Source organism: Herpailurus yagouaroundi, unplaced genomic scaffold (assembly GCF_014898765.1).
Source record: "Herpailurus yagouaroundi ecotype Mexico unplaced genomic scaffold, PumYag 190, whole genome shotgun sequence".
In the NCBI taxonomy this organism is placed as follows: Eukaryota; Metazoa; Chordata; class Mammalia; order Carnivora; family Felidae; genus Herpailurus; species Herpailurus yagouaroundi.
This window is the reverse complement of record NW_024412421.1, coordinates 25,929,277-25,953,885: the sequence shown is the minus strand read 5'-3', so window position 1 is coordinate 25,953,885 and position 24,609 is coordinate 25,929,277. Positions and strand designations below refer to the sequence as shown.

Genomic DNA, 24,609 nt, shown 5'->3' with positions numbered 1-24,609 from the left:
ATGCTACATTTATCTTGTTACTGGTTTTCATTTAACTTTGTTGTGGTCAGGGAACACATTGTATGCTTTCAATCCTTTTAAATGCTCTAAGAGTTGTATGGCCAGGCATATGCCTATTTTAGTAAAAGTGCTACATGCACTTGAAAAGAATGTATATTCTGTAGCTGTTGGTAAAGTGTTCCATCAAAGTCAATTAGATCAAAGTGGTTAAGTGTTATTCATATTTTCTAGGTCTTTATTGAATTTTTGTTGAGTTCTGTCAGCTGCTGAGAGGTGTTAAAATCTTCAACTGTGCTTGTGATTTGTCTTTTCTTCCTTTAAATGTCAATCTTTGCTTTGCCCATTCTTTTTTTTAAGTTTACTTATTTTGAGAGAGTGAACACATGTGAGCAGGGAAGGGGCAGAGAGAGAGAGAGCAAGGATCCCAAGCAGAACCCCTGCTGTCACGGGGCTTGAACCCACAAACCTCAAGATCATGACCTGAGCTCAAATCAAGAGTCCGAGGCTTAAGTGACTGAGCCACCCAGGTGCCCTGCTTTCTCCATTTTGAAGCGCCATTATTAGGCACATACATGTTTGTCTTCCTAAATCAACCCTTTATCATTATTACCCTTTATCTCTAGCAATACTGTTTTAAAGTCTACTTGATCTGATATTAACAGTTCTACCCCAATCTTATGTTTAGTGGTTATATGTAATATTTTTCCCATCCTCTTTCCATCCTTGTCATTATCATAAAAACATGACTCTTACTGAGCATGTAGCTTGGTCTTATTATCCTTTAGACAATATCTTTTATTAAAATGGTTGAACTTTGGGTCTACCATTTTACTTTTCGTTTTTTGTTTTCCCTTCAGGCTTTCTCTTCTTTCTTCCTTCTTGCCTTCTTTGGGTTAAAAATACTTTTGGCTTTCTGTTTTATCTATTGGCATCTTAGATATACCTCTTCTCATGATTTTTTTTTTTTTTGGTGGTTCTAGATTAAAATATGTAAACTTAACTTTTCATATTATTCGTAGAGTTAGTATTGTACCACTTCATGTACTTTGAGCAGATTCCTTACCTCTCTGAACTTCTTCATTTTAAATAATAATGAACTTGTCTCATGGGTTAACTATTAAATGAGCTAATGCATATAAAGCAAATAGCAGCATGTTGCCAAGAGCAGAATAAGCAAGCAATACTACTCAGCATCATCACCAATAGAAGTACTGTTATTACTACTGGTCTGGTGGCAGCTGTTGTTGCTAGTATTTTTCATTAGCACTTGACCTCCTGAGGCCACAGGGGAGCCATATTGAGCATTCTCAGCAGCTTAACCTGTTTGAGGTCAAATTTTTCCACCTGCTATCGATCACCTATTCCTCCAGATGGCCCGTTTATCAAGGAGTCTGTCGCAGCAGGGTACCCATCAACTGCCCCTTCCTCGCCTAGGCCTGGCTATCCTTTGCCCACTCTTGAGGCTGTTCCTGCACCTAGTACAGCCAAACCAGCTGAGCACAGCTAGTCCTTACCCCACCCCTAGGCTGATCCTTATCACAAACAAAACCCGAGTTGATTTTCAACATTACAGCATCTGTTGTCCTGAGCAAAGTGATCTGAGGCCAGTCCCACAGGCCTCCCACTACCTTCAAACACATACTTCCCAGCGTGAGAGGACCTCCTACATCTTGGTCTCTCCCCCCATTTTTTTTAAATGTTTATTTTTGAAAGAAGAATGAGAGCGGAGGAGGGGCAGAGAAAGAGGAAGACACAGAATCTGAAGCAGGCTCCAGGCTCTGAGCTGTCAGCACAGAGCCTGACACGGGGCTTGAGCCCACGGACTTTGAGATCATGACCTGAGCTAAGTTGGATGCTTAACCGACTGAGCCACCCAGGTGTCTGTCTTTACTATTTGTGTGTGTGTGTGTGTGTGTGAACGGTTTCATTGTGTGAACAATGAATGCCAAATACAGGTTTTCACGGAGAACACAACCTCACACACAGCATACAGCTATGAAAGCTAGAGCTGGAGAACAGCACAGAACTGTTTGTTATGGAGGAAGAGAACCTGCCTGGTGTTATGGTGTTAACTTATGTTAATTACTTAGCTGCATGATGACTTAGTGTATTGTTTTAGTATAAATGAGGGTTAACTTAGGGACTGAGGGATACATGAGCAGTTTTCCATTGGACTTAATGGTAATTATATTCTTGATATAGAATTCTATTCTCCAGGTCCATAAATTAATAAAAATACACACAGATATACATACATGTAAGGTTTTTAGACCTTTATTTTAAAAACATGGTGTACACACAACCTCCCCCCACCCCCCAATCTGATGTGGAGGCATCTGCTCCTACACATTCTTTTCCATGAAACACCAGCCAGCCATGGCATATTTTGCTGCAGTTTATTCAATCATTCTCTTAGTGATGGTTGTTCACATTTTCTTTTGTCCTTATCAAAAAATACAATATACATTGATAAACATATAATCTTAAGTACTGGCACTTTATTTTTTCTTAGGGATAGATCCCCAGGAGTAAGACTCCTGGATTAGAGTATGTATATATTTTTTAAATGTTTATGTAGAGAGTGAGCACAAGCAGGGAAGGGGCTGAGAGACAGGGAGAGAGAATCCCAAGCAGGCTCCATGCTGTCAGGGTGGAGCCCAACGCGGGGCTCGAATTCACAAACCGTGAGATCATGACCTGAGCAGAAACCTAGAGTCGATGCTTAACCAACTGAGCCACCCAGGTGCCCTGAAGGCTACGTATATTCCTAATGTTCAGAGACAGAGTCGCAACTTACATTTCTAACAGCCGTGTGTGAGATGAATCTTCTTCCCTGCTTCCTTGCCAGTAGTAGACAAGATGACAATTTGACAAAGACAAACTTACTGGACTATAGATGTTCTGTGAATCTGTTCAGAAAGTCACTCACATTCATGGGTGGTCACAGCACATCAATGATACTCAAAAACAAGGAAAAAGAAAGGCCAGTTCCCAGTGACAGTTCTAGTGTGTGATTCATGACTGACAGGGAGAGGAACTTGGGAATTTGAAGTCAATAGTAAGATACTTTACCTCTGAGTTAGGCAACAAGTTTTTTTAGGTTGTTAAACACATAAGGAGAGATCACTGAAAAGTCTAACTTATAAAGTGTGTGTGAACCTTTAAAAGAAAGGCTTAACTTTTACTCAGGTTCCAAAGGGAAATGCTCTTGGCTGATGACAGTGAAACCCAGGGAGTGAAAATGCCTCCTTTACACAGGATGTGGCAAAAATGCATTTTTATTTTTAAATTTTTTTTTTCAACGTTTATTTATTTTTGGGACAGAGAGAGACAGAGCATGAACGGGCGAGGGGCAGAGAGAGAGGGAGACACAGAATCGGAAACAGTCTCCAGGCTCTGAGCCATCAGCCCAGAGCCCGACGCGGGGCTCGAACTCAGGGACCGAGAGATGGTGACCTGGTTGAAGTCGGACGCTAAACCGACTGCGCCACCCAGGCGCCCCAAAAATGCATTTTTAAAGTGGGTTGTGCATGTGGACATTTGAAAAAGCACTAAGACATTTATTAATTTTTTTCTCTGAAGTCTCTGAAATGTAACATTTGTGAACCACATACACATCCTACTTTTTGTAAGACAATCCATAAAATATTAAGAGAAACAGGAGAACACAAATAAAAGCACAAGTAGTTTATGGGTTACACAGTATGTTAAAAGACAGGCATCTATATGTAAACACCCCACTGCAAAGGAACTGCGCACGAGGGACGTGGGCACTCTCTCCAGCTGTGGTGCCTACACTGAGTGACAGCCCACAGTGGTCTTTCACTCCCTAAATCCCCTCTGAATTATCTGACTTATATATCGATGTGAATAATGCTTTTAGCAACCTCCGAAGCAAGTTAAACCTTCAACACTGTCTTCTGTTTATTGAAGAGGCAGCTGAATAACGATGGTCCGACCAACTTCCCTATGCCATCAAGTAGCAGGAGAAAACATACGCTACACGCTACTAAAACTGTGACCTAGTTCATGTGGAATGCGTACTGGGTTGTAAAGGTACTGAAAGACACGTGGTGTTGAGTATGGAAAATCTTACTCATGTCCTAACTATCAGAGGACAAGAATTTCCAACTCCCAGTGACTGTGTTAAATTTACATGTATAGATGTAAGACAAGATTTGTGTTTTGGGGCATAATCTCATACACAGCCACTCAACTCCCGGGGTATGGGCTGCAGATCCTTTATGCTGCTGCCCAGAATAATTCAAGATTTTAAAAAGCTCACTGTAACAGGACTAAGCATGTCTATTTACAACTGGATGTACGCTTTAGCTGGGCAGAGTATCTAACTTTGGGTATAAGGCTGTTCTTAGGGGATCCTGTTTTTACATGTGTTTTGATTTGATGGATTGTATCCCCCCACCGCCCCGCGTGTCCCCGTTCCTTCAGTACCTTTGTGCGGTCTGCCCCCCACTGGAAGGGTTCGGATTTTTCCACAGAACAAGCTAGCTGCAGTCTCAGGGCTTTTCCCCCATGTGAACCCTCTGATGGACACTGAGTCGGGACTTCCTGCTGAAGGCCTTCCCACATTCAGAACACTCGTATGGTTTCTCTCCTGTATGGATTCGCAAATGTAATCTCAGGGTTGACCTCTGGCTGAATGTCTTGCCACATTCGGTACATTCATAGGGTTTCTCTCCCGTGTGAGTTCTCATGTGTATGATCAGTTGTGAGTTCTGGATAAAGGATTTTCCACATTCGCTGCACTCATAGCGTTTCTCCCCCGTGTGAATTTTCTGATGTATAATGAGGTTGGACTTTTTGAAGAAGGTTTTTGCGCACTCGTTACACTCATAGGGTCGTTCTCCTGTATGAATTCTCTGGTGGGTAGTAAGTTCAAACTTCTGGGCAAATGTCTTGCCACAGTCACTGCACTCATAGGGCTTCTTCTCCATATGTGCTCTCTGGTGAACGATGAGGTTTGACTGGTGGGTGAAAGCTTTTCCGCATTCAATACATTCAAAGGGTTTCTCCCCTGTATGAATTCTTTGATGTTTAATGAGGTTTGCCTTATGGGAGAAGGTTTTCTTACACACGTTACATTCATAAGGTTTTTCTCCAGTGTGTATTCTCTTGTGACTAATGAGGAGTGACTTAAAGGAGAAAGCCTTGTCACAGTAATTACAAATAAAAGGTTGTACCAAATTTCGTATTTTCTGATGTTTAAAAATGGCTTCTTTAAAGACTTTCCCACTTTTATTATAGTCAGAGTATTCCAACCCATGATGGGTTTTCTCTTGCTTCAGATAGAGGAGTGCTTTTCCAAATCCGTTACACTCATCAGCTCTCTTTCTTATATAGCTTCTATTACCATTAAGTAAGTCTGAATTAGACTTCAAGGTTTTTTCGTATAAGTCGTATTTATAGGGTACTTGCCTTAAGGAAACAAAATCTGTGCTCAGATTAAACGTTTTTTCAAAGAGATTACCTCTTTCCTCAATTGGGGTTTGGTTCTTAAAAATGATAAATGGTCTCGCCTGCTCATCTGGGTTGCTGGGGTCCCGCTCCATCTGGTCGTCAGCTTTCCACACCTCTAGGAAAGAGCACACGAGACACGCTGTCAGCCCCTTCCTGCCATGTTAGAGAATGTGAAGTCTCCACCAGTGTTCCATCGTAGGGCTGTCTCTGTGTATGGGATCCGGGCTTCCAGGATTAAAAAGTCTCCATTGCAAATTCTGCCTAGTTCTTAAGCTTGGAAAGACCAAAAAAGCCTGTGGCAAAAAAAGAATGGAAGCTGACAATGGACTCGAGTAGCACTGCCAGATTACAGAACGACCTTAAAAGGTAAAGTGAAATAAAAACAAAGGGCAGCAGACAGGGCACAAATGACGTAGGCAAGCTGACAAGTCGAGGGATGCAGGAGGTTCAGCGTGTCGCCAGGGACACGGAACAGTCAGCACAGACCAAGAGAACAAGTGGACGAAGATGCGAAGGGAACGGCAAGCAGCCTGGGCAGATCTGAGTTTAGCAACTGCCACTTAGGCTCTGAATTGCTGTGGTCAGACGGGCACTTCCTCTCCACACTCCTCGTCTCTCTCCCCGTTTTTTCTCCTCTGCTCTTGCAAGCCACACACCTTGTTAACAGCAATGCTGCTCACAGGTCTGCAGACATAATCCTCCTGCCAAGATCCAAATCTCTCATGTACAACTTTTGCAAATGGATGACAAGATCCAGAACCCATAGTCTGAAGGAAATGGAAAATAAATCCAAGGGTTCAAGATCCTTGCGACAGAATCATGTGTTTTACTTTTTTCCATTGAAACACATTTTTTTCCTTCTAATGTGTTCGATTTCTTCTCTAAACAGGTCTTGGTGCTGCTGTTACCGGAAGGAATCTTAAGGATCAGACTGACCCAGCCTTAACATTCCTGACTCTGGTGATCTTGCTGGCATTTGTGTCTAGGACAATGCATCACTCTTAGACTACAGAAGAATCTATTACACCAATTCCATCACCTAAAATATCAAAGTCACCATTCTGGCAAACTGGGAATACGAATGAAAGAGCAGCTAATCACAAAGGTTTAAGACAGGTTAGGTAAATGTCAAGGGTCAAGTGTGAGAGAAAAATATAAAAGTTCAACAAAAAATGTTAAGCAGAGACAGACTGATAGTTGGAGGTAGGATTTTGATATCTGAGGAATCATCTGGTATTGGCCATCTTTAAAGGTTTAAGAATCTGAAAAATTGATTCTTAAAAAATATTTGAAAATAGTTCAATCCCCATTCATAATCCCTAGAATATTGCGTGGATTGGCTTCTGATGCTCCTTCCCTCTTTTGACATCTTCCCCAGAAAGTTCTGACCTGACCATTCTTACTATGCTATCTATACCTCTTGTTGTTGTTCCAACTTGAAAATCACATCTGACTCGATAATATCAGAGAACTTCATAATGGAACACAGCTCCTATCTGCTTAGACCTCAGAAATCCCCCAAATAAAGAAGGTAGAACTTCAGCGTCTCCACTGTCTCTCGGCTTTAACACCTGAAGCTGCAGCCCACAACCACATGGTAGTAATTCAGAAGCTCAGAATTTTTGTTAACTGAGCAAGGACATAAATGCTAGGCCAACACGCAGCTGCACTAAAAGCTGTGCTTACCCACTGAGAGTAAATTGCTGTAATTCTCCAGCATCACGTCCATGTAAAGGATCCGCTGTGAGGGGTCCAGTTGTTCCCATTCCTCCTGAGTGAAGTCCACAGTCACATCGGTGAATGAAACCGATCCCTGAAATGGCATATTACTCAGATGGCTATTCATTCTGAAATGATCGGCATTTGGCAATGTAGGAAGGATATGTGAAAACTTACTCTTACCTTGTAAAATTTACACAGGACGCCAACTGACATCTTCACTGTTTTCTCATCTTTCCAAAAAATATGTTTATAAATAAAACATTTATGTAGATCCCCTAGATCTCTGGCACTTGCCATATACAACAGGTATCTGAGATTAATAAAATACTGTTTCTCCTCTGAAAATATGTAGAGGAAGATAAATAGGTAAACAAATACACAGTATTTAAAGTTATCTGTACAAAGATGATACTCATGTTGGGGGGTATCAAGTTTAAAGGGTTAATTAAACCTTTATTTTTGAGACAGAGAAAGACAGAACATGAATAGGGGAGGGGCAGAGAGAGAGGGAGACACAGAATCGGAAACAGGCTCCAGGCTCTGAGCTGTCAGCACAGAGCCCGACGCGGGGCTCAAACCCACAGACTGTGAGATCATGACCTGAGCCGAAGTTGGACACTTAACCGACTGAGCCACCCAGGGGCCCCTAAACCTTTAAATATTTAAAGGCAGCAGACGAACTTCCAATTACAAGGCAAAATGTCAGACGTAAGTAGAGATCTCTCTACCATATCCAAGCCATACCAATGGTGTAAAAGCAAAAATAAACAAATGGAACTATATCAAACCAAAAAGCACCTGCACAGAATGGAAACCACCAACAGAATGAAAAGGCACCCAACTAAATGGATAAAATATTTGCAAATCATCTGATAAAACCATCCAATTAATAAATGGGCAGAATATCTGAACATTTTTCCTAAGAAGACCTACATATGGCCAATGGATTCAAGAGCAGATGCTCAGCACATCACTAGAGAAATGCCAATCAAAATCACAATGAGATAATACCTCACATCTGTTAGAATGGCTGTTATCAACAAGAGATCACAAATGTTGGTGAGGATATGGAGAGAACGCTGGTGCACTGCTGGTGGAAAGGGAAACTGATACAGCCACTTAGGAACACACTATGAAGGTTCCTCAAAAGATAGAACTATCACATGATCCAACAATGTCACTTCTGGGTATTTATCCACAGAAAATAAAAACACTAAGTTGAAAAGATGTATGCACACCCACATTCACTACAGCATTATTTATAATAGCCAAGATAGGGAAACTTAAGCGTCCGATAATAGACAAAGAGTATGTGGCATATATACACAACGGAGTATTTCTTAGCCGTAAAAGAGAAAATCTGGCCACTTGTGACAACATGAATGGATTTTGAGGACATCATGCTAAGTGCAGTAGACAGATACTGTATCATCTCACCTCTATGTGGAATCTAAAATAAAACACAAAAACCAAAACAACCAAGTTCATGCATACAAAGAACAGATTGGTTGTCAGGGTGGGGAATGAGCTAAATGGGGTAAAAGGGATCAAAAGGTATAAACATCCAGTTTTAAAATAAATACAACATAAGGATGTAATGTACAGTGTGGTAATCACAATTAACAATACCATATTTCATATTTGAAAGCTGCTAAGAGAACAGATCTTAAAAGTTCTCATTCCAGTAAAAAAAAAAAAAAAAATTATATATGGTGATGGATGTTTACCAGACTTATTCTGATCATTTACCAATATATAGAAATATCAAATAACGTGGTACACATGAAACTAATAATGCTATATGTCATTCTATCTCCATAAAAAATAAAAATCAGGGGTGCCTGGGTGGCTCAGCCGGCTAAGCGTCTGACTTCCGCTCAGGTCATGATCTCACAGTTTGTGGTTCAAGCCCCATGTCAGGCTCTGTGCTGACAGCTCATAGCCTGGAACCTGCTTCTGATTCTGTGTCTCCCTCTCTCTGCCCCTCCCCGACTCATGCTCTCTCTCTGCCTCTCGAAAATAAAAATGTTAAAAAAAAATTAAAAATCAATAAAAAAGAATGTTCACAGTTAAATTTTACATAGGACCCCAGAGCCAGAAAAACAAATGCTCATCAATAGATGGATTTCTTACGGTATACTAAAATAATCGAGTCTTATAAAGCAATAAAAATGAACTAGTTCCAGCTACACAGTGAGGATTTCACAAGAGCTTCAAGAATCCTGGCTATTTTCTATTTCTTGGCCTGAATGACAACTACATGGATTTATTTATCTACACCCACTGGGCCAAATGACAGATGCAATAAGAACTTTTGTATGGCTGCCAGACCAACAGGGGGATAAACCTGTGGCACATTACTTGGACTCAAGTTCTAATAATTTAGAGATGACTCTACCATCAAATATGAAAATTTTCTGTATTTCTTCTCCTTATTTTCCATACTCCATACAAACAAAAAAGTCAAAAACTTGTTGATGAAACACAGTCATATACCATAGCATTAAAAGGGATGTCAAGCATGACCAACTTCAAAAACTTTTGCCCAAACAGTATATAGTTTCCATCTGGAAGGAATGTGGTATTCTGGCTAGAAAGCCTATGGTCATGAATAGAGGTAGAGCTAGCATAGTTGACATCTAAACAGACCATTTTTTTTTTTTTTTAATTTTTTTTTTCAACGTTTATTTATTTTTGAGACAGAGACAGACAGAGCATGAACGGGGGAGGGGCAGAGAGAGAGGGAGACACAGAATCGGAAACTGGCTCCAGGCTCTGAGCCATCAGCCCAGAGCCCGACGCGGGGCTCGAACTCACGGACCGCGAGATCGTGACCTGGCTGAAGTCGGACGCTTAACCGACTGCGCCACCCAGGCGCCCCAAAAACAGACCATTTTTTAATACCCCTTCCTCAACTCTTCAAACTATTAGATCCTCCTTGACTTACGATGGTTACATACTGATTAACCCATTGTAATATGAAAATATAAGTCAAAAATGCATTTTTTTAACGTTTACCTTGATTAGACGTGGTTATTCATTACCTCCTGAAAACTGATAAACTAACCACTAGCCCAGCATTCAACACCAAATTTCTTTTCCATCCCTCTTTCCCATGGCTTTCCTAAGCAAAGGTCTTCCCAGTAAGGTCACATCTTACATCACAGTTAGACATGATCCTTCCTTATTGTGAGTTCCTGCTCAGTTTTAAACCCTGGAGTATTTTGTTTGTATCTCTTGCGGCAATCATTTTGCTTTCTTTTGTTAAAGGTGTCTTATTCCTTCCACTCTCCCCTCTAGGTGTTAGATTTTTTAGCATTTTCCGAAACAACTCTCCTCAGACCAGAGAAGAGCATTAACCCCAAGAAGAACAAATACAATCACATTATGTACATCATCACAAAACTGTTAAAAATCCCAAAAGAAAAAGGAGGCACCGCCTAATAGGGCACATAAAACTGCTAGCTGATTTTTCAACAGAAACAATGTAAGCCACTAAACAACAGAGTATCTTCAAAGTACTGAAAATGCTAGAATATGAGTTGGCAAACTTTCTACAACGGGCCAAGTAGTAAATATTTTAGATTCCGCAGGCCACATGTAGTCTCAACTACAACCAATCAAGTCTGCCACTGCACCGTGAAAGCAGGCACAGGAAATACGCAAACAAATAGGCATGGCTATGTTCCAAAAAAGCCTGATTCCCGGACAATGAAATGTGAAATTCATATAATTCTCACATCGTGAAATACTATTCTTTTGATTTTTTTCATAGCCATTAAAAAAATGTAAAAACCACTCTTAGCTATGAGCCATATAAAAGGAAGGCAGAATGCCATCTGGCTCATAGACATAGTTTAGCAGCCTGATCTAAAATGACAACTACTGGGGGCGCCTGGGTGGCGCAGTCGGTTAAGCGTCCGACTTCAGCCAGGTCACGATCTCGCGGTCCGTGAGTTCGAGCCCCGCGTCGGGCTCTGGGCTGATGGCTCAGAGCCTGGAGCCTGTTTCCGATTCTGTGTCTCCCTCTCTCTCTGCCCCTCGCCCGTTCATGCTCTGTCTCTCTCTGTCCCAAAAATAAATAAACGTTGGAAAAAAAAAATTTAGTAAAATGACAACTACTGCATAGTAAATGTCACATAAGTGCTAGCTTTTTTTACTGCTGTAAAACGATGTGAATATAAAGAAGACAAACATAGCAAGAATCAGTTGGATGTAAAACATCAGGGAGCAAAGAAGTCAGCAAAATAAGTTATTAAAAAACGTATATATGGGATGTGGGAAGGAGGTATTAAATAATTAGCTGAAACTAATTTTTGGATGCCAGAAACCTGGGAGTTGTGACACAGAGAAAGTATTGTGTTTGGAAGGAAAATATAAATCGTGATTAGCTTTTTAAGTTTTGTTTAAAATATAAGCTAAAAAAGAGTAAGTTAAACCTTTAAAAGAAATATAAAAATATATTTTGACACACCAGTAGAGGAAGAAAAATGCTCAAAGTGACAAGGAGAAGAAAACCAGTAATAAAATAAAATAGAATAAACATTTAATAAAAGGTCAAGACAAGTCTTTAAAAAAAAAAAAGACTTCGGACAAGTCTTCAAAAAAAAAAAAAAGATGCAAACTTAAATAACAAAGCCTTAAAATAAAAGGTACAGAAAAGCTAGCACAGGAACATTAATAATTCATTAAAAAAATTAGTGAAAAGAGAATTCCAAGAATATGTATAAATCATGACCCCAAATTCTGTCAATTCTATTTAATGTGTAAAAAATATGAAAAGAAGTGGACAGACCTGCACAAAACTTACATTATTGGCCACCTCTAAAGTGAGGAAACAATCTTTAATGGTCAACAGGATTTTAGCATTGAATAAGGTGACTTAATGCCAGGAATGGGAGCCTGCTAAGGGAGGTCAGAACCATGATGGTGAGAAAGCGTAAGAGACAGAATTCATGTGTGAATTGTGTAACATAACAACCTTCAATACACATAGTGTATGGAAGCAAATAAGCCAAGATGTTCAGTGTTGACTTGGATACTGTAATAGGTTGACAATTATTAGGCTGGACCATACTGAAATTGCTGACAGGCAACTGTTGTACATACAAACATTGCTATTTCATATAGCTCAGCCTAATCCGTTTTCATTTGTATTTCTCTGCATTTTCACACTTCACAAAATCAAACCAAAAAAAGGTGAGAAGAACTATCTTGGGAACTGTCATGCAAACATGAATTAAAACACAAATCATCAGAAAAAAATGAAAACAGTGGATACAAAGAGCAAATTCTACAAGTTTCAGGAGACAACTAAAAGGTCACGTTCTTTTTTTTTTTTTTAATTTTTTTTTTTCCAACGTTTATTTATTTTTGGGACAGAGAGAGACAGAGCATGAACGGGCGAGGGGCAGAGAGAGAGGGAGACACAGAATCGGAAACAGGCTCCAGGCTCTGAGCCATCAGCCCAGAGCCCGACGCGGGGCTCGAACTCACGGAGCGCGAGATCGTGACCTGGCTGAAGTCGGACGCTTAACCGACTGCGCCACCCCGGCGCCCCTAAAAGGTCACGTTCTGATAGATAGAAAGGCCTTTGTACTTCATGACTACAACACTAAAAAGCGATCACTTCAAAATTCTGAGAAAGGAAAACAACAATAAAAGCTGGACAAATACATATAACAACTTGCAGGTATTAGCAACCACTGCACGGCTACAATTATTGAAAGAACAGCAAACATGACGGGAGGCCCACATTACCAATGATGATAAAAATGCTGCAAGAAAAGAATATATCAATCTTGAATTCTATATACAGCATAAATGTCCCTAAAGGTAATTTTTAACAGTACCACAGAGAAATAGAACTGAAGCAGCAAGTGGCACCATTGCTACATTGAAAAAATAAAAATTAGCATTTGGGTCTGCAAAGCAACGGAGATTTGGGGGCAAAGTAATGAACATAAAGAAGGCATAGAGAAGAGGGTCTAAAATTCTGCATAAAAATTCACCTCAGATCTTTGGGTGGTTCCTAATATGGGCAAGTAGGAGGGAAAGCCTCTAGGAGAATTAGTAGAGGACAACAATTTTGTTCTGCCAGACAGTTAAATTATTGGCAAAACAAAACGTAATATTCTTCAGAGCGGAAGTGTGTGTCATACACGTCTACCATACAAACAAAAATTACTAGACATGTGAAAAACAAAAATAGCACAATAAAACAATAAACGAGATCAACAGTCAAAAGCATATGTAGAGATAATCTGTAGGTTAGAGTTAGCACACAAGACTTCAGATTAACTGTAAAGTAATATGTTAAAGAATACAGAGAGGGGCGCCTGGCTGGCTCAGTCAGAAGAGTGTAACTCTTGATCTTGGGGTTGTGAGTTTACATAAGAGGAAAAAAAAATACAGAGAAAAAGATGGATAATGTAGATGAAGTATGGGAATATTTCAACAAAGAACTGGAATCTACAAAAGGGAAGCATATGGACATTGCAGAACTGCAAAAATCGTTTTCAACTAAAATTTAAAACACACTGTATAGACTTAATAGCAGATTAGATTCAGCAGAAGAAGTGTGCACTCGAAGGCAGGCCAATAAGAAAATATCCAAACTAAAGCAGAGAGAAAAAAATGGGGGAAAAGTCAAAACATAAGAAATGTGAAGTATGGCCCAAAAGTCTAATATACTATTGCTTAAAATGCTAAAAACAAAAATATATAACGTGTAGTCTCACAGGTGGAGGGAAAAAATGGGACAGAAGCAATATTTGAGATATAACAGCTAAGAATTTTCCCCAATATGGTAAACAGCATCAGCCACAAATCTAAGAAACTTAACAAAGCCCAAGCAGAATAAATGTAAAGACAAGTATACCTAAACACATCACACTCGAACTGGTGAGCGCCAGAAAAAAACAGAGTATCTTGCAAGCGGCCAAAAGAAAAAGATTCCTTTCCTTCAGGGAAAAACAATAAAAGTGAAGACTCATTTCTTAACAGAAACCACAGAAGTGAGATAAAAACAGAACGTCATCTTTAACATACTTACGGAAAAAAGAAGCCCTAGAATTCTACCCCAGGAAAAACATTTTTCAAAACAAAGGTCAAAAGGCGTATAGAGACAAATAAAAGCTGCAAGAATTCACCGCAATATACTGTATACTGTTCTTGGAACATATTGAGGTGGTATAACATTAATTCCAGGTGATTAGTATATAAGCTATAATCCCTACAGAAGCCACTTAAAAAATATACCACCTCATCACAAAAAGGGAGATGTGGCTATATTTATATTACCAGAGATAAAGAGGAGTATTCCAAAATGACAGAAGGGTAAGTCTGCCAGGAAGACCGAACAATCATAAATGTGCATGTGCTCAACACAGCTTCAAATTACATTAAGCAACAGCTGACAGAACCAGAGCAACGGATGGACAAATCCACACTGATACTATCCATCAAGGAAGCATCACAATGGAATGAAGATATTTTCAGAAACGTAAAGCCTAAAAAAATGCTCTCCCATAGCCTTTCTTAAGAAGATACTAAAAAATGTACACCAATAAAACAACAGTGACCCCAAAAAAGACAAAGACGTGGGAAGAGGCAAACAAAAGATCGATACCAGAGCTGAAGGAAATCCCCAGGAGTCTGAAAGAGACTGCAGGGTGGCAGGGATGTCCACTGATACCAAACTGCTTGTCGTACATGGGAACAGCGCAACTCAAAAGCAGGCATTTTGAGGCCCGTCATACACAAAAAGCCTACTGCCACTGTACCACCTTTTTAACCCGAGGGCAGAATGCCTGGGTGAGCCTGGCCCAGTTTCTTATTTGCACTCAGTCTGACTTGTTTTCAACGTGTGCTGGTGACATCTCCTACTTCTACCTTCCACACCAGGCTACCCTGCATCAGACGACACTCCACCTTACAAAAGCGTCCTGCTTTGATGGACTCCTCACAGTTGGCAGTTACCACTAGGCTAAGAAGCAGCGAATACAGGCAACCACCTGGTTTAATTCTATTTCTACCAGACATTCAATACCTGATTCACGCTTTGACCCTGCCAGATACCCCAACCATGTAAGCCCTATGTTTTCCTATGTTTCTCATGACCTTGCCAATGACTTCTCCAAATGGAATTTTTGGAAATTCTCAGAAAAGTTGAAGCCAGACTGACTCAGAGACTGTATTCAGCTCATCTTCTCCTAGAAACCTTTATCCAATACCAGCAAAATTGCAGGACACGACCAGACTTATGCTTATTGGATAACTTTTGACACACTGCTTCCCCAGTAAGGCTGTATCATTTTAGACTATCACCGATAATGCATGCGTGGTTTCATCTCTCTTTGGTTAATACTGGCTAATAAAACTTTAAAATAAACAGCGATTAAAACAGAACAAAACAAAACCCAAGTCTTGACAAAAGGGAACATGGGTGCATATAAGGACATCTTAAATCTTAGGGTCTGGAAGCAAAAGAAAAAAGAACTCCATCAATCAGAAAGAAAATTATGCAACACAAGGCAATATAAACTCCAGTTACAGTTTCTCAAAACTAAATTTTATGTTGATGAGGCATATATGTAGATAAGTGGTAAAATCTTTAAGAAAAGCAGGGGAGGGGCACCTAGGTGGCTCAGTCAGTTAAGCATCCAACTGTTAATTTTGGCTCAGGTCACAATCTCACAGTTTGTGGGATCAAGCCCCACATCAGTCTCTGTGCTATCAGCACAGAGTCTCTCTCTCTCTGTCCCTCCCCTGCTTGCTCTCTCTCAAAATAAATAAACTTTAAAAAAAAAAAAAAGAAAAGAAAGAGGGGCGCCTGGGTGGCTCAGTTGGTTGAACATCTGACTTTGGCTCAGGTCATGATCTTACGGTCTGTAGGTTCGAGCCCCACATCAGGCTCTGTGACAGCTCAGAACCTGGGGTCTGCTTCTGATTCTGTGTCTCCCTCTCTCTCTGCCCCTCCCCCACTCATACTCTCTCAAAAATGAATAAAAAAACATTTTAAAAAAATTAAAAAAAAAAAGAAAAGCAGGGGAGTAACTGACAAAAATGTCAAGATAGAGGATACCTACTAGGATGATTCAATGGGAGAATGTATCATCAAGAACAGAGAATGTTCTAATTTCTTTTAAATGTTTCTTTAGTTTTGAGACACAGACAGACAATGTGAGCAGTAGAGGGCAGAGAGAGAGGGAGACACAGAATCCAAAGTAGGCTCCAGGCTCTGAGCTGTTAGTACAGAGCCTGATGCAGGGCTTGAACTCACGAACCACGAGATCATGACCTGAGCCAAAGTGAAACGCTTAACGACTGAGCCACCCAGGCGCCCCGAGAATGTTCTAGTTCTTAACTTGGGTAAGGTACATGGGTGCCCATTTTCTTATTATTCTTTAATGCACACATATTTGTTATATATATTCTTATGATGCACATAAAAGTATTACAATGCTTTATATACTCTCTGTTCATTACACAATAAAATAATAAGGAAACTCTAAGTTTTTTTATGGAAAGACTTCAGATATGTTACTGAGTGATAAAAATACAAAATTGAGAGAATGAAAAGACAAGGCACAGATGGGGAGAAAATCTTTGCAAAACACATACCTGATAAAGGATTGGTATCCCAAATATATATAAGAATTCTTAAAAATCAACAATATGAAAACAACCTGATTTAAAAATGGGTTAAAGACCTTACTACACACCTCTTCAGTGAAAATACAGAGATGGAAAATAAACATATGAAAAGATACTCAACATCGTGTCATTAAGGAACTATAAATTACAATGAAATACTGCTGCACACCTATGAGAATGGCCAGAATCGACCACACCGACAGCACCAAACGCTGGCAAGGATGTGGAGCAGCAGAACTCTCACTCACTGCCCGTGCGGGTGCCACATGGCACAGCCACCCTGAAAGACATTTTGGCAGTGTCTCACAAAACCAAACCTACTCCTACCATACGATCTAGCAGTTACGCTCCTTAGTACCTACCCAAATAAGTGATTTTATCTGCACACAAAACCCTGCACGTGAATGTTTGTAGCAGCTTTATCCATAATTGTCAAAACTCGGAAGCAGCCATTCAATAGGTGAGTGGATAAATAAATGGTGGTACATCCACACAACAGAATATTATTCAATGGTAAAAAAAGATGAGCTATCAAGCCATGAAATGATATACAAGAACCTCAAATGCATATTTCTAAGTGAAAAAAACTAATGGTTACACACTGTATGACTCCAGCTATATGACATTCTGGAAAAGGCAAACCTATGCAAACAGTTAAAATGATCACCAATTTCCAGAGGCTCAGGGAGGTGGGGGCTGAGGGGGTGGGGCGGGAAGGATGAATAGATGAGGCACAGGGGATTTTTAGAGCAGGAAACTATACTGTATGAAACTTCAATGGTGGGTACGTGTCATTATGTATCTGTCAAAATCCACAGAACATACAACACCAAGAATAAAACCTAATGTAAGCTACAGATTTTAAAGGATTCATATTGGCTCATGAACAGTAGCAGGTGTACCACATTAATGCAAGATGTTAATAACAGGGTAAACTGTGTGTGTGGAAGGAATGAAGGAATACACAAAAACCCTGTACTTTTCACTCACATCTTCTATAAACTCAAACTGCTCTAAAAAATGAAGTCTATTAATTAAAAACAAAACACATATAAACAAATCAGCATGATTAATATGCTTCCTATAATAACCTGTATTTGTACTCATGTAAATATGTACATATAAACTCTGAAAAGCTACTCAAGTGGGGAGTCTGGGTGACTCAGTTGGTTAAGCGTCTGACTTCAGCTCAGGTCATGATCTCACAGTTTGTGAGTTCGAGTCCCACATCAGGCTCTGTGCTGACAGTGCAGATCCTGCTTCGGATCCTATGTCTTCCTCTCTCTGTCTCTTCCCAGCTCGTACGCACGGGCACGCACGCACACACTCTCTCTCTCAAAAATAAACAAACATTAAAAAAATAATAAAAAGTCTGGGGCGCCTGGGTGGCCCAGTCAGTTGAGTGTCTGACTTCGGCTCAGGTCATGATCTCACAGTTCGTGAGTTCGAGCCCTGCGTCAGGCTCTGTGCTGACAGCTCAGAGCCTGGAGCCTACTTCAGATTCTTTGTCTCCCTCTCCCTTGGCTCCTCCTCTGCTCACATGCTGTCTCTCTCTTTCTCAAAAACAAATAAAGATTAAAAAATAATTTTAAAAAATAATAAAAAGTAAATAAAAAAGAAAGCTACTCATGAAAGTAATGACAGTAAAGCTACTCATGAAAGCTACTCATGAAAGTAATGGTATTGTGGAGGTCTGGGGGGAGAATTTAAATACACACCCAGATATTTACTGAGTTTTTTGGCATCCTGCTAATTTGACTGAAAAAATAAGATACACACAAAATCCTGCATTTGCAGTGAAGAATCCTATACAAAATAACCAGAGTCAAACTGATAAACCCATGGTTTCTGGGGATGTTGTCCAAAACACCATCTGTATGAAGGTCCATAAAATTTACTCAGACCTGATATCAGAGAACGAAGGAGATGCCACTCATAATCAATTCAAGACAATTAACTTGGTTTGCTTTTTGGCTGCTGGTATTGATCAATTATTCTTACTACATTTTCCTTAAGTTTTGCTCATCTCTGCCTTTATGTTTCATTTTCTGGGTCCTTATAAACTTCCTCAAATGCACTGAAAAAACAAAACTAGGAAAAACAATCAACTCACCTGGGATTTGTTCATTTTTTGTAGTTTTGGGGTAAAGGCTGAGAACTATGAAGGCCGAACTGAAAGAAAAAGGAAGATACTGTTATTAATGATGTGACCTGCTTTGGATCTCCTACAATGACTTATTTACAAATCCTTACACATCATTTGGGAAAACACCACCTACTGGGAGAGTCCCTTGCCCTCTTCAGAAGGGACCTAAACAATCATGGTGGCAACACTTACCTTCAATCAAACATTATGAGACACCAGAAAAGGCCAAACTAAGACAACCCACTATCAAGAGACAAAGCAATCAACACAAACTTCAACTGATGATTATCAGACAGGGAATTTAAAATAACTATGATTCATATTTTAGAAGCTTTAATGGAAAAGGCGGACAACATAAATAAATGGGAAATTTCAGAAAAGATGAAAACTGCAAGAAAAAATCAAATGGAAAAGAAAGCAAGAAATTACCCAAAATGAAACATAAAAACAAAGTAGAATGAAAAATTAAATAGAGAATCCAAAGACTATAGTTCAATATCAAATGGCCTGACAAACATGTCATTGGAATCCCAAAAAGACAATCAAGAATGGGACAGAAGAGGTATTTGAAGACATAATGACTGAGGATTTTTAAAAAATAATGATATCAAACTATAGCTCTAAGAAACTCAAATAGTTTATCTAAACTGAATAAATACCAAACCAAACAAATATGTAAGACATCATATTCAAACCACTGAAAACCAAGGTTAAATAAAAAGTCTGGAAAGTAGCCAGAGGGAAAAATGACACATTATACAGAGGAACTACATAAAGAATCACAGTCAATTTCTCATCAAAAACTATGCAAGCCAGAAGACAATGCAGTGACATCTTTAAAGTATGTATGTATGTATGTATTTAATTTATTTTTGAGAGTGTGTCATAGCAAGAGCAGAGGAGGGACAGGGAGAGAGGAAGACAGATAATGCCAAGCAGGCTCCATGCTGTCAGTGCAGAGCCCAGTGCAGGGCTCAAACTCATGATCTGTGAGATCACGACCTGAGCCAAAATCAAGAGTTGGCCACTCAAATGACTGAGCCACCGAGGCACCCCTATTTTTTATTTATTTTTTTAAGTTTATTTCTTTGAGAGAGAGAGAGAGAGAGAGAGAGAGAGAGAGAGAGAGAGAGAGAGAACGAACAAGCAGGGAAGGGCCAGAAAGAATTCCAAGTAGCCTCTTCACTGTCATCAGAGAGCCCAATGCAGGACTTGAGCTCACAAACTGCGACCATAACCTGAGCCGAAATCAAGAGTCAGACACTTAACCAACTGAGCCACCCAGGTGCCCCTGAAGTACTTAAAAAAAAAAAAAAAAAAGTGGGGCAACTATCAACCCAGTATTCTATACCCAGCAAACATATCCTTCAAAAAATGAAAGTGAAATCAAAACTTTTTGAACAAAAACAGAGAATTCATTACCAGTAGACTTGTACTAGAAGAAATATTTAAAGTAGTTTTTCAGGTAGAAGGAATATGATACCAGACAAAAACCTGGATCTACACAAGAAATAAAGATCTATGGGAATGCTTAAAATAAAGATGACTCTAAAGAAAACCTTCTTACTTTTAATCACTCTAAAAGACAAATGATTGTCAAAAAATAGCCCGTAAGTTTTGTGGGCTTACGGCATATGTAAAACTACAACATATGATAGTACAAAAGATGGGATGATGAAATTGGAGAGTATATTATTATAAAGATCTTATATTACACATAAAGCAGTAAAATATTACTTAAAGGTCCACTGTGATTAACTCCAGATTTGTATTGTAAATGCCAGGGCAACAACAACAAAAATTTTTAAAGGGGTATAAGTGATAAGCCAATAGTGGAGGAAAAAAATGAAATCATAAAAGTACCAACTAATACAAAAGTAGTTGGAAAAAGAGTTAAATACGAATGAAAACCAACCAGGACAAGTAGAAAAAAAAACTAGCAAGATGGTAGATTTTAATTGAACCATCTTTTTTTTTTTTTTTTTTTTTTAATGTTTATTTACTTTTGAGAGAGACAGAATGCAAGTGGGTTAGGGGCAGAGAGGGAGGGAGACACAGATCTGAAGCAGGATCTAGGCTCCGAGCTGTCAGCACAGAGCCTGATGCTGGGCTCGAACTCATGAGCTGTGAGATCATGACCTGAGCCGAAGTCGGCAGCTCAACCGACTGAGCCACCCAGGGGTCCCATAATTGAACCATCTTAATAACTGGTATAAATACACCAATTAAATGATAAAGGTTGTCAAACTGGATAAAAAAAAGGAAGGCCAACTGCTTTTAACTGTTTATAAGCGGGTTTGTTTAAAATATAAAAACATAGCTACATCAAAAGTAAAGGGATGAAAAAAAAGATATGCATTGCAAACACTAACCAAAATAGAGTGATTATATTAATATCAAAGTAAACTTCAGAATAATATTACCAGAAATAGAGTGATATTACATAATGTCACTGTGATAAACAACACCTGGTGAATGTGTCAAACGGCCAGAAGGCATAACAATCCTAAATGTATATGTACCTAACAAAAGCATTTCAAAATACAATAAGCAAAAATTGACAGAACTGAAAGAAAAAAAAAAAACAGATAAATTCACAATTATAGTTGGAGACATCAATACTCTTTTCTCAGTGACAAAACAGGTAGATAGAAAACCAGTAAGGATATAGAAGAATGGAACCACGCTATCAACCACCCTGACTCATTTTGTATTTACAGAAGACTCCACCACCAGCAGCACAATAGTCATTAAATTATATATTAAAAATTCCCAAGATAGATCATATTCTTGGCCACAAAACAAACCTTTCATTCTAAAGTGAAATTTGTAACAAAGTGTATTCTTTGATGAAAATAGACTTAAACTAGAAATCAATTACTAGAAAGAGATCTGTTAATTCCTTCTTTCCAAATACTTGGAAATTAAACAACAAATTTCTAAATAACCAAGGGTTGAAAAAGGAAGTCACAAGTTTAAAAAACCCATAGAACTGAATAGAAATGAAAGCACAACATACCAAAATTTGAGGGATATAACTAAAGTAGTATTATGGCATTAAATTATTACCTATATTAACTGTAACTACAGTTATAGCATTAAACTGTATTAGAAAAGAAAGATTTTAATCAATTACCGCAGTTTACACCTTAAGAAAGCAGAAAAAAAATTAATTAGTTAAACCCAAATAAAGCATAAGGAACTAATAAAGTTAAGCACAGAAATCCATAAAACTCAAAACAGGGGGGTACCTGGCTGGTTCAGCAGGTTGAGCATCTGACTCTTGATTTCAGCTCAGGTCATGATCTCACAATTTGTGAGTTTGAGCCCTACTTGGGGCTCTGCGCTGACAGGGTGGAGCCTGTTGGGATTCTCTCTCTCCCCCACCCCAGCCATGCACTCTCATACTCTGTCTCTCAAGATAAACAAATAAACATTTAAAAAATCCCTCAAAACAGAAAAACAATGGAGAAATTCCATAAAACCAAAACCTGGTTATTTGAAAAGATCAATAATATTGATAAACCTCTAGCCATACTGACCAAAAGGGAAAAAAAAAAGGAGGGCATTAATTACCATTATCAAAAATGATGGAGGAGACACTACTACAGATGCTACAGATATTAAAGAGTTATTCTTTAATAATAAAAATAGAGGGACACCCAGGTGGCTCAGTCGGTTAAGCCTGGTGTGGGACCTGATTGTGGCTCAGGTCATGATCTCCCAGTTAGTGTGGGTTAGTGAGTTCAAGTCCTGTGTCTGGCTCTGCGCTGACAGGGCAGAGCCTGGGTAGGATTTCTCTTTCTCTCTCTCTCTCTGCCCCTCCCCTGCTCACGCTGTCTCTGTCTCTCTCAAAATAAATAAACTTAAAAACATTTTTTTAAATAATAGATAACCATTAGCTATGCTAATTAAGGAGACAAAAACAAAAAGGGGGAGAAATCCCAAATATACAAAATAAGAACAGTGGAAAATATCAACAAATACAAGAGAAAAAATATGAAATGATGGAAAAATGATTTCATTTTCAACAATACACTACATAAGGATAAAGAAAAATGATAACCTTTTTTTTAAATGACAAACTTCTGTAAAGATGATAAAGCGCACTTAAGAGAGACAAAACAAAACAGGGCTTGAACACTGGGATGGCGTACAATATGATCCAACATCATAAAGGTGTCCATTCTCCCTAATTAAATGCAGCCATTAATCGGATAATAAAAGTATTGGCAGATTTTTAATGCAAATAATTCTAAAGTACCAGTGGAAATCATAAATCAACTTGCGTAATCTCAAAGTGGTAAAAGGCTTCTGAGTGCCATAAAAGACCAGAGCAGTAAATTCAACTACAAATTAATTCAAAACGCCTGCAAGGCAAAACTATCAGGGAACAAAATCAAAAGGAAAATGAAAAAACATGTGCCACTTACACAAAATACCGGGAGGCTCGGGTACTCCACCCATCTGAGCCTCCGGTTTTTCCTTCAGTTGCAACTGAGATACTAGCGACGTCACATGCTAGGTGTGAGGATTAGAGGAACACTTAGCCGAAAAGGCTTTCGCAAAGAGGTCGGAGGTCTCCTCTGGTACGCCGCATGCATCAGGAAACTTGCTGGGGCTTTCATTCCTCCCTGCACCAGGTGATGCTCGGGCACTCAGCACGCGGCTTCCGGGCGCCGCCAGGTGTGTGCGGCCCCGCCCCCGGCCTCGCCCCGCGCCCGCGGGGCCTGGTCACGCGCGCACCCGCCCGGGCTTCCGGACTCGCTCCCGCGCGACAGGAGACGCTGGCGGCCGGTCGGAGGCGCTTCTCCTGACAAAGGGAGGAAGACGAGCCCTCGCCGCCGCCCTCCCTCCCCGCCGTCTCCGCCCCCACACGTCCGGCCAGGCGGGCCCCGCCAGCCCCGTGCGGAGGACGGCGCGGGGCGGCCCCGGACACCGCCCCGAGGGTCACCGACGTCTGCAAGTCGCTGAAGTTTGGGCTCCCACCCTGCGCGGACAGGAGCCCATCCCTCATCTCCTCCTCCGCGGCCCCCAGCCCTCGCGTAGCTGCATGGCAGCCCCCCTTCATACCTGGAGGGGCACAGCCTCCACTTGTGGCTCAGTGCCAAGCCAGGTCACGGCGCCGGTCAGCGAAGATGCGCGGAGACCGGGGCCCTGTCACCCACTCGCGGCAGGAGGTGGGGGAAGGGCAGCCACCGGCGCGCTCGCAGCACTGCACATGCGCAGATGCAAGGGCTGCTAGCCGTCCCAGGGTCCTCTGAGGGGTGGGTCATCCAACCTCGGGACTACACTTCCCATAAGTCTTTGGGGCCCCGCTGTAGGGACTCTCTGGAAAGTCTTCATTTAGTTTAGCGGGTGGCAGGAGGCTAAAATAATCCCTGGCCTGGACTGTCCATTTACCGCAGCAAGGGTTATGGATTACAACCACCTCTTCCCAGATTAAAAAAACCAAACCTGACTTTGAAAGATTACTTAGGTAATCCATGATAATGTATTTAAATTAGAAAATATGTATAAAATAAAAGCAAGTATCTAATTTCTCAAAGATAACCGTATGTAACATTAAGTGCATACGTTTCTCACTTTTTAAAAATCTAATTAAC

The 24,609-nt window shown here is 40.1% G+C and overlaps 1 protein-coding gene across 3 annotated transcripts; it reads right to left on the bottom strand.

The window, feature by feature from the left end:
- Positions 1-3,664: 3,664 nt before the first annotated feature.
- Positions 3,665-24,222, bottom strand: ZFP1 (ZFP1 zinc finger protein). 3 transcript variants are annotated; one of them, XM_040443146.1, is made up of 4 exons: positions 24,077-24,222; positions 18,971-19,029; positions 7,165-7,291; positions 3,665-5,593 (listed from the first exon to the last, which is right to left on the bottom strand). In XM_040443146.1, the coding sequence occupies exons 2-4, from the start codon at positions 18,983-18,985 to the stop codon at positions 4,518-4,520; spliced, it is 1,218 nt and encodes a 405-aa protein (XP_040299080.1). In that variant the 5' UTR covers positions 18,986-19,029; positions 24,077-24,222; the 3' UTR covers positions 3,665-4,517. The 3 variants fall into 3 exon arrangements, with proteins under 3 accessions (XP_040299080.1, XP_040299081.1, XP_040299082.1); XM_040443147.1 differs by lacking the exon at positions 24,077-24,222 and adding an exon at positions 23,437-23,705; XM_040443148.1 differs by lacking the exon at positions 7,165-7,291.
- Between the last annotated feature and the right edge of the window lie 387 nt (positions 24,223-24,609).

Coding starts and splice junctions, on each gene's coding strand:
- ZFP1 (XM_040443146.1), bottom strand. Junction 5,594..7,164: donor CAGCAATTTACTCTCAGTGG/GTAAGCACAGCT, acceptor GCTCTTTCCTAG/AGGTGTGGAAAGCTGACGAC.